Source organism: Gavialis gangeticus, unplaced genomic scaffold (assembly GCF_001723915.1).
Source record: "Gavialis gangeticus isolate Ggan-Ray unplaced genomic scaffold, GavGan_comp1, whole genome shotgun sequence".
Lineage (NCBI taxonomy): Eukaryota > Metazoa > Chordata > Crocodylia > Gavialidae > Gavialis > Gavialis gangeticus.
Genome location: NW_017728994.1, coordinates 40,131,332 through 40,142,082, shown reverse-complemented (window position 1 = coordinate 40,142,082; position 10,751 = coordinate 40,131,332). Strand labels below are relative to the sequence as shown.

At 40.9% G+C, this 10,751-nt stretch overlaps 1 protein-coding gene across 3 annotated transcripts in view; it reads right to left on the bottom strand.

Moving 5' to 3' along the window:
* MYOF (myoferlin) overlaps positions 1-10,751 on the bottom strand; it is a 172,276-nt gene that overhangs the window by 23,629 nt on the left and 137,896 nt on the right. For 2 of the 3 annotated variants that reach the window (XM_019502626.1, XM_019502627.1), the window contains 3 exons: positions 3,755-3,766; positions 3,030-3,128; positions 1,778-1,903 (listed from right to left, as the gene is read on the bottom strand). In XM_019502626.1, coding sequence (XP_019358171.1) covers positions 1,778-1,903; positions 3,030-3,128; positions 3,755-3,766 — 237 coding nt within the window. Of the gene's footprint in view, positions 1-1,777; positions 1,904-3,029; positions 3,129-3,754; positions 3,767-5,846; positions 5,904-10,751 lie in introns of all 3 variants that reach the window. The other variant, XM_019502625.1, reaches the window with a different exon arrangement.

Below are 10,751 nucleotides of genomic sequence, written 5' to 3'. Positions count from 1 at the left end.
AACATGCCCACTTTTTCCCACGTCTTAGTGACACCTGCAAATTTGAACAGGGTGCATTTTACCCCTTTGTCCAAGTCGTTGATGAAGATGTTGAACAGTGGTGAGTTGGGATTTCTATTTTTAGAGGGGGGTGGTATTATTTGAGCTGTTTATTTTTTAAACAGATTATTTGTATAACACACTGATAGGGTGAATTACTACAGCAATAACCATTGAGATGTAATATCATGTTCCTTGTGGTGTGGATTTACAGAATCTTGTTTTCCAAATGAATCACCTACATCCCTATACAAGTGAGAGATGTGCTGTGGTGCCTATAGGTGGAGGGAGAAAATATTATTGTGGGGGGTGGCTAAGTGTGTGTGTGCACCCATCCAGGAGGTAAATCTGTGGAGGGGAAGGAGTGGGGGGAGAAAGAAGAGGTGTAAGGAGGGCAGATCGAGGCCCCCATAGTGAGGGAGGGAGTGGGGCAGAGGCAGGGGCTTGGGTGAATTGGGTGCCAGGGCCAGGGTGGGTAGTGGGATGATTGGAGCCCCAAGCAGCTCATTCAGGGGCACACAGGGGCTCCTGCCACTGCACAACCCCGGGGGAGGCCCTGGGGGCACATGCCCCCAGATTTGAGCGTGGGGTGGAGGCGAGGTGTCTGCTGCACACTGGACTCTGCACCCTACTGTTATTGCCTTGGGAGCCACCGGATGCCATGTGCCTTGTGCCCCTGGGCTGTGCTGTGTCCCCTCCCCGCCCAGTGGCAGCAGGCACATGGTGTCACGCAGCTCCCGCAGCAGCAGCAAAGGCAGTAAGGAGCAGAGCTCAGCCTGCAACGGCAGCCCACTTCCATCCCACACATAAATCCGGGGTGCACGTGCCTCGCTGTGCCTTCCCCAGGGTGCACGCAGCAGCAGGAGCCCCCCAGTGCCCCTGGATGAGCCATCTGGGCTCCAACTATCCCGTGACCTGCCCCGGTGCCCTGTTCATCCTGGCCCCTACCCCTACCCCACTCCCTCCATCATTCTGGGGCCTTGATCTGGCCCTCCGCCCCTTCCCCTTCACAGACTGAGACTTGCCTGCTGTGCCAGGCAGTGCTCCACATGCCAGGCTATAAGTGTCTGAGCCTGTGCTTGCCCCTTCCCCCAGTTCCAGTTACCTGAAGCCTGCACCCAGGCTGCTCTATGGCCCTACCCACTGCCCCACGTTTGGGTGGGGGGAGCTAAGCGCCACTAGCCCTGGCCTTTCACTGCCTATTGTGGTACTCCCCTACTGAAAATAAAGGGCCAGATCCTAAGATGTTATGGCATCATCAGCTCTCACTCTGACATGCCTCCTTATTTGTTATAAAGCACGTAAGTCAACAGAACTTCAATCTATACTGAAAGTTCAACACTTGCTTAAGTGTTCTGCTGAGTAGGGATAATCAAAAGCATGGACTTATGTGGCTTGCTGAATTAGGGACCTCACGGGAATCATGGTTGTCCTGCATTTCTAAGGATCAAGGGGAACATATCTTCCACTTCACTTCTTTTCAGCAGTTTCCATGAGTGATTGGTGCCTCCTGAATCTGGGGGGGGGCACCCACAGAAGGCGCTGACAGTGGTTGTCCTGCCAGGGGGGGCGCTAGCCCTACTGATAGCATCAGTATTGGCCATCAGGGGGCACACTGGCCCCTTCAGGGGGGATGTGCACCCCCTACCAGTCGCCTATGGCAGTTTCTACTTATTTCATCACTTGTGTCAAAATTTAATTATTTTTAATTTCTACTGTAAAAAAACCTACTTCTTACCTTAAATTCCCCTACCACTGAAGGATCATCATTGTCCTCAGATTTACCTCTGTACAGCTTGAATGTATCACAAAAGTCTGTCAAGCCATTAAATTCAGGTACATTCTCTAACTCACAATGGTATACCTTAAAAAAAGAAGTGACATTTGAAAATTCAGTAAAAACACTACAAGTATTGGTGGTGTAGAAAAATTGTATGGCAATTATTGTATCTTACAGCACAGAACCAGAGGACGTTATTTTTATTTCTCCCTCTTAAATGAGAGGGTGAACAGAATCTATGTAGAAAATTAACTTTTTTTTTTTTCTGTCAGCCTCCATTTGTGTCCTACTCAAAATCTAACTCAACTGCACTTCCTAATTTCAACCTGCACTGGTGCCTGATGTTGGACTAGATGACTCCACAGGTCTTTTCTAATCCCATGATTTAACTTCACTTAAATGACAAGGAAGAATGGTTTGGCTCCAACATACATCAATGAACAAAGAAAAATATTCATTAAACATTACTGTCAGGGGCAAATTAAACAGGCAGCATGGCATGCCTCTTCTTCTCAGTGTGCTTTTGGCCTTTTCAGTTTGTCTGTCTTTTTCACTTTAGTGCCTGCTCTGGTTCCCATAGAAATCTATGATAAAACTCTCATGCAGGATTGAGCTCTGAATAGAATGACACTCAGTCCCAACTAGCTCAAGGGCCACACAAATCTGCCACAATAACATATATACAGCCCTTGGTGAACTGAAACAAAAAGATACCCTAATTCAAAAAAACCAACACCCCTAAAAGAAAACCCCAAATCTAAAAACCTATATTATAATATTACAGTTGCATAGTTCAGCATGAGAAAATACTTCAAGAGTACTGAAGTAGCAAGTCTCTTTAGTGGAATCTCTGCAATTTGCATGTGAATCAGGCAACAAATGACAAGGTTTTAGGCATTTTCATGATTCCCCATTATAGCCTACGGGCAAAACATGGAAATGAGTTGAAACGGCAAAAAAGTTTCAATGAAACGAAACGGGACAGTGCTTCGAAACAAAATGAAATGAGAAAACGAAACACTGTTCCTTCAAAACTGCGAAACGGACGTAGAGACAAAACAATGGTGTTTTGCACAGCCCTAATAACAACCACATAAAAATAATCTGATTTTGAAAAGCAGCAACATCATTTTTAAAAAACCATGCATAACAGCCAATGTTTGGGCCTACCAACTTGGAGACAATCTCTCTAATCTATCCTGAACAGTACCTTTAATGTGTCATATCCTTTTTGAATATACTGTCCACATTTTTCACGCTCTCCAATTGAAGCATAAAATTTGCTCCACCAGTCAACAATTTCTTCCTCCTAAAAATAAAAAAAACCCCTGTTACTGGCAGACAAGAATGAGCTCAAGAAAGACACAGTCTTTACCTCTTTTATATTTCATAGCAAAACAGACGCCACCCAACCTTAAACACTCACTATCATTGAAATAGCTTTAAATGTTTGACCCAAAGATAGAGTACTGACATTCAAAGCTAAGGCTAAATATATTGCCTAGTTCAAAGCAATTAAGATACCACGACAAATCTATGACCTTCCTACTCCAGTATGCTTCCCAGAGCACAAATTACCATATTTAATTGCATATGAGAAAATTGACAGTTAGAAAATAAATTTAGACAGTAAATTGGCATTTAGTAATTTTTTGGTATTTGGAAAGGAGATTAATGTAGAAAGGAGATCAATACTGGCTTCCTGTTAATACATTTTAGAATATATTGAGGTTAACATTCAACTTTGCACAACTTTCCTTAATGTTCCATACTGCCCAGCAGTTAATGGTGGCATTTTATTTAGAACTTTTTGAAAAACTACACATGCTTCCTCCACCCCACGCAATGTCAATGTTATCTTACTGATTGCTCTCTGGAGCTCTCACTCTCAAGGAAGTGCTATGTTATTATAAAACAAAGTACTATATATATTACCTTTTCCATAAGCTGCTCATGAGAATCCATTCATAAAAAAGAACAAAACAAAAACAAATTAAAAATAAGAACAAAGTTGTACATTGGAGAAAAAAGCTTAAAGGAGGAAAGTTCAGTTTTCATATCAAATTTTGTATTTTGAAAAAAGTTTAATTATTTAAGAATGATTCAGATATCCTGTTTTGCTAAAACAGTATAGTTATTGCACTAAATATCATTCAATATTTATTTATTACAATGTTTATTACATATCCAATAAAAATGTGGAAGCCATCAAAATCACCATATTTTATAATATTGGGGTTTTTTTATTGAAACAATAAAAAGATAGAGAAACTGTCCATGTAATATAGCCTTATAGAGCCCAGCCCAGAAATCCCTTTAAATTACAGCTCTCGCAGGCATGTTTTGGATTTGCACAGAAGGACTCATGGTTTGTTCAGTTAAAAAAAAGTATTGGGGGGGAGGGGGGAGAATCATCAGCCAATTCTCCAAGATTTAGTTCTGAAGGAATTTTACACCCTTTAGTTTCTCCTTATGCTGATTCTCAGTTCTTGCATATTCATAAGGTAGATACTGAAGCACCCGTGCTTTATCCTTCACCTTTTTTCTGCCAATTTGTAGATGTAAAAAAGTGTGGAATTTTGGGAGTCTGAAAAATGTGAAGAACTGTACACATTTTTAAAAAATTGCAGGATTGGAAAAATGTTCAGTCTGTTAGAATTTTTTAAATGATTAAACATTTTTCATAAACAACAAACATTGTGTCAGACTATTTTGGAATCAATGATTGTGATAATGATTTTTTTTACATGTATATCACCCACTGTGTTTTAATTTAGAATATAATAATTAAATTCCTGTACAAACAAACAAAAATTTGGAAAATAGCTTCTAAGTACACACCAAATGTCCCAGTAGGTGATGGACATCACTATGGTATATCACACTCAAACTACTTCATCTTTATCTTGAAGATAATTATTCTGCCTGAATGTTCAGGTACACTGTACTTGAATTGTCATGGCTAACTTTCAGTTGAGATCAGAAACATTTCATGGGGATAAATTATTTCACACTGACATGAGAGCCTCATTTTTTAAAAGCAGTGAAAACTGTTTGTCCTCAGAAATCTTCTCATTACCAATTTGATCATGTATGAGGCACAATATATTTCAAGCATTTTGCCTGGTTTTAAATTAACTTTTCTTGAAATGTTAATTGACTATTTTCAAGATACATGCATAATAGTTTTCCAAGGAAACACTTTTATTTGCATTGCTGGACAACAAGAATCATTATAATAATTTTGAATTAGGATGATTTACTGTAGATCATAATATTTAGTTCTCTAAATCTTTTACTAGAATATAAAGCTCAAGGTGCTAAAGGATTTTAAGCAATATTTCTCTTTTTCTGCTTTATCTTCAAATGTGTTTAATAGTATACCTCTATTTATAGAAAATATTGTTTTTAGAACTATAAGCAAGATCCATCCATACAAAGCCAGTGATACAGAAGAAAATAATTCCATGGTGAATTGAGATTTTGGAGAGAAACATTCATGCAGCAAAGACGGGTAATGGTTTGCCCTTTTTTAGCTGTATATTATCATCAAAGCTCTTCCTTATTAAATACAAAATGGTTATTTTTTATTTGCTACAAATTATGGAGAGCTTTTATTACCAGATACAGTTGATTCTTGGAAGGGTTACATAATTCTCTTTTTTATTTATGACTGAATTATTTTATCCAACAGTACACTTTCCAATGGAAAAGCACACATTTAAACAAAATTGAAATTCAGGTTCATTTTAGGATTTTTAATATGATGTAACCCAGATAGAGAATTAATAATTAAGAAATATTTGCCTAACAGATTATAATTTATAGGAAGAAATTATAAGATTTTTTTTAAAAAGGAAGGACCCTGGTAATTGTTAAAAATAGCTACTGTACTTGGCAAAAAAGCATCTTTCACTCCAAAATCTCTCTAGGGAAGAATTACTGAAAGAGAAGTGAAAGCCTCTTGACCAAATAGTCTAAATCCCCACTTTGGTTATCTCCATGCATTAGCTTCGTACATACATACATGCACTGTTGATGGAGAAGCCAATTTGCTGAGTGCTGTTGACATACTGCTTAAACACTGGAAATTGGAATGTAATTGATGAAATTTCTGTATTGTGTCCTTAGCACGTTATCTGCACATTACTTATGCTTTCCAAAAATGTGCTTAATTCATTTTAAATCTTCTAAACATTTCTTAAGCATGCTATTACTGTATGTATTATTATATTACATTAGCTAAGTTCATGTCTGACTCCATAAGGTGTCTACTGCACTGTACAGTAAGATTTTCCATATTACAGTTGGTATCCTGGTCCCACTGTAGTTATAGTTTTGACAGTACCTTGAAGGGGGCTAGGTTTTAATCCTATGTTCTATATATTTTGTTTATAATAATTATTAACTGAAGCAAGAAATTTCCAATACAGATTTTGAACTTGAAAAGCATGCACATAACTAAAACAGAAAGTCTATTCAAATAAATTAGTAGAAGAGTGGGTTTTTTCCTACTGCATTATATTATAGATCAAGAGCAGTCCATATATCTGAGAAAAAAGAATATAAGGAAAGGTATGATGAGGGGTATAAACAAGAGTCCATTCTTTCTGGCATTAACTGCTCTTCTACACATTTCATCTAGGCTGCAAATAGCATGTTAATTGTGGCATAAATGGCAAAAGCAATACATTGTGTACCCAATTTAAGGTGGAATAAAATGGAAGACTGTCCAAAAATATGTTCCACATAAAGTGTTGAACATTTTTATGGCTGGTTTGTATAATGCCTCAAACTGAACATCTGGCATGTGTAGGGCTGCCCCAGGTTAGGGCTGACAGTCAGCTGATTGTTGGCAATGGCCCCCAGAGCAGTCTTAGTTCTCCAACTGAGCGGACTCCTGGTAGAAACAACCCCGTTCAAGAGTTTAACCCCTGGGCTCAAACTCCCCTATGTGGGGGTTGAGGATCTCAGACTGGGGAGCTGAAGGCCTGCCAGGGATTTTTAACCTGGTGCCCTACAGCTCCCTTGACTGCCAGGTGTGTGGCATCAGAGGCTGTCAAGTGGGAAGACACCCCAGGGTCTGGAACATGTCTGGGGCTATCTTGGGCCAGGGTGACAATGAGATCATTGTCAGCCTTAGTCCCAGGACAGCTCAGATTCTCACCAGGCTGAGGGCCTCTGGGTTTCAATTTGCCAGTACAGGGGAGTGATCATGATGCCGGCCTCTCCCTGCGCTGGCAAGTAGAAAAGGTGCAACTGGGATCTGATCTCTTATCCCAAAAGTCACATGTCCTGCCATGCACCTGTGACCTGGCAGGAGGCACAGTTGTTGGGACTAGGGATCAGATCCCCTGGGATCTTTAAATGAACATGTGCCAGAGGACTAAGAGTCAGAAATAGTAGAAGAGATCTTCCTGACAAGAAGACAAAATAAAAGGAAGAAAAGACATGTTGGTGCAGCAGAAAGGTTTCAGTGATATGAGTTTGGAATGACCACAGTGCTTGGGAACGGCAGCATCATGTCTACCCCATCTTTGGGATATGCTTGTCATCCCAAATGGATGTCAGTAAGTCTTTTATACCATGATTTTGATTCTCTGCTCCACCCAAAGGGGAAGTAGCAATCCGCTTGCGCTTCTCTGATTCAAGGGTCCCAAGTCCCAGTGCATGTTAAAACTGTACTGTAGCAGCAATGATTGACACCAGGGGAGAACTCAGGAAAGTTTACTGGCTCTCTTGCTTATTCAAGGCCAGTTTGCACTTTTCCTGAGCAGATCAGAGAATTCCTCCCTCTGCATTCACTTTATACCACTTATTTTTCATTTTCAAACATTTAGAAAGCTTTGAGGTACTTTATTCACTGCTACTTTATTACTTGCCCCTCCTTGCATTTCTACAAATCTCTCTGACATCTCCAAGCTCTCACTGACAACTTTACATTTAACATTGCTGTAACTTAGTTGCTTATTTTTTCACCTAAATACCCTTGTTTACCTGCTTTCTTTCTTACTGCTGATAACACCATAATGTTCTCCATTGCTCAGGATAATAACCTGGAGTTACATTCTGCTCCTCCCTCTCTCTCTCACCTCACATCCACAATGTAATCTTTAAGCAATATATGACATTATCAGGTGAAATATATACAAATGAAAACAACATAAAAGATTCAATATTTTGTATTTTGATTTGTCTGGTTAGGTACAAAGTCACTGTAAGTGCTTTCCAAAAGTTAGCTTCTCCGTATTTCTAGACAAATGGGGAAACTGTAAGATGGTATATCGTTAGCTGTTACAAAACAGTGCACCATCTATAGTTTATTTGGGCACACTACTGAGATGCTTGTGATAAGCTCAAACATCTCCTTGCTTTCATTGGCTCTGTTTAGGTAACACAATCACAGAGCAGCTATTATGACAAGACAAAAGGGGACTGATTAAAAAATATCCTTGGTGAAGTAAGATAAATGGCATAAAAAAATTTCACATTATAACTTCAAACCCCAATGACAAATGAAAAAGATAAATCAGCATAGTAACAGTTGTTCATTCAGTGTTTATGCATTTTTGCTGGGTATATTTCAAGAAGTTTCAGCAAGTGCTTCATCCAATGAAAAGCAGAATTCAGTATGAGCTGCGACAGCTTTTGATTTGGTTATGACAGCTGCAATTATTTCTCCTGAATGGTCTAGAAAAAATGAGGTTATGACTGGAATAACAGAGACCTGGTGGGATAGCTCAAGGGATCGGAGTACTGTCATGGATGTGTATAAACTGTTCAGGAAGGACATGGTGCTCTCACTTGCCCCCCCCCCGCCTGGGAACACTGTCTGACAGGGAGTGTACCAGCACTCTCAGGGTGTGCACGTGCACCCCCTACGCATTGCCACTGGACCACTTGACCAGGAGAATGAGGTGGATGAAGCTTTCCTCAAAAAGCTAGTGAAAGTTTCCATACCACAGGCCCCAGTTCCCAGGGGGAACTTCAATCACTCTGACATCTACTGGGAGGGCAATACAGCAGTGCATAGGCAATCCAGGAAGTTTTTGGAGAGTGTTGAGGACAGCTTTCTGGTGCAAGTGCTGGAGCGGCCAACTAGAGACCATGCTTTTCTTGATCTGCTGCTCAGAAACAGGGAAGGATTGGTGGGGAACGTAGAAGTGGATGGCAACTTGGGCAGCAGTGACCATGAGATGCCTGAGTTCAGGATCCTAAGAAAAGGAAGAATGGAGAGCAGTAGAGTAAGGCCACTGGACTTCAGAAAAGCAGATTTCAACTCACTCAGGGAACTGATGGGCAGGATCCCTGGAGAGGTCAGTCTTAAGGGGAAAAGAATCCAGGAGAGCTGGCTGTGTTTTAAAGAAACCTTACTGAGGGTACAGAAACAAACCATCCTGATATGCAGCAAGACTAGCACATATGGCACAAGGCCATCTTGGCTTTTCAGTGAACTAAATCACAAAAAGGAAGCTTACAAGAAATGGAAACTGGGACAAACAACTAGGGAGGAGTATAAGAGTATTGCTTGGGCATGCAGTGTTGAACTCAAGAAGGCCAAAGCATAATTGGAGCTGCAGCTAGCAAGGGATGTGAAGGATAACAAGAAAGATTTCTACAAGTATGTCAGCAACAAGAGGAAAATCAGGGAAAGTGTGGGTCCCTTAATGAATGTAGGAAGCAATCTAGTGACAGATGATGAGGAAAAGGCTAAAGTACTCAATGCCTTTTTTACGTCAGTCTCCACAGGCAAGGTCAGCTCCGTGACTACTACCCCTGGCAGCACAGTTCAGGGAGAAGGTGAGCAGCCAACAGTGCTGAAAGAACAAGTTAGGAACTATTTTAAAAAGTTGGACATATAACAAGTCCATGGGGCTAGATATGATGCACCCAAGGGTGCTGAGGGAGTTAGCTGATGTAATTGCAGAGCTGCTGGCCATTATCCTTGAAAACTGATGGTGATCAGGAGTGGTCCTACATAATTGGAAAAGTGCTAATATAGTAGTCTTTCTTATGAAAGAGGAAAAGGAGAATGAGGGATACTACAGATCTGTCAGCCTCACTTCAGTCCTTGGAAAAATCATGAAGCAGGTCCTCAAGGAATCCGTTTATAAGCACGTGGAGGAGAAGATTATGATTAGGAACAGTCAGCATGGATTCACCAAGAGCAAGTCATGCCTGGCCAACCTGCTTTTCTTTTGTGACAAAATGATTTGCTCTGTGGATGTGGGGAGAGCAGTGGATGTGATATATCTTGACTTTAGCAAGGCCTTTTCTTTGGTCTCCCACAATTTTCTTGCAAGGAAGCTAAGGAAGTATAGGATGACTGAATGGACTGCAAGGTGAATAGAAAACTAGTTGGATCATAAGGATCAAAGGGTAGTAATCAATGGCTTGATGTCTAGTTGGCAGCTGGTAACAAGTGGAGTCCCCTAGGGGTCAGTCCTCGGGATAGTTTGGTTCAATATCTTCATCAACAATCTGGAAGTTGGGATGGATTGCACCCTCAGCAAATCTGTGGATGACATGAAGTGGGGTGGAGTAGTAGATATGCTGAAGGGTAGAGCTACCCTTTTTCAAAAATGGGAGGAAGGAGGACCCAGGAAACTATAGGCCAGTTAGTCTTACCTTGGTCCTGGGTAAGCTTTTTGAGAGAATTATCCTGGCGCATGTCCACGAGGGGCCAGCAGGGAAGATTATGCTTAGGGGCAACCAACATGGGTTCATTAGAGTCAGGTCCTGTCAGACCAACCTGGTAGCCTTCTATGACCAGGTCACAAAATCCTTAGACGTAGGGGTCACAGTGGATGTAGTCTTGCTGGACTTTAGGAAGGCCTTTGACACTCTCTCTCACCCCATTCTTATTAAAAAACTAGGAGACTGTGGTGTTGATACCTACACAGTCAAATGGGTCACTAGTTGGCTGGACGGC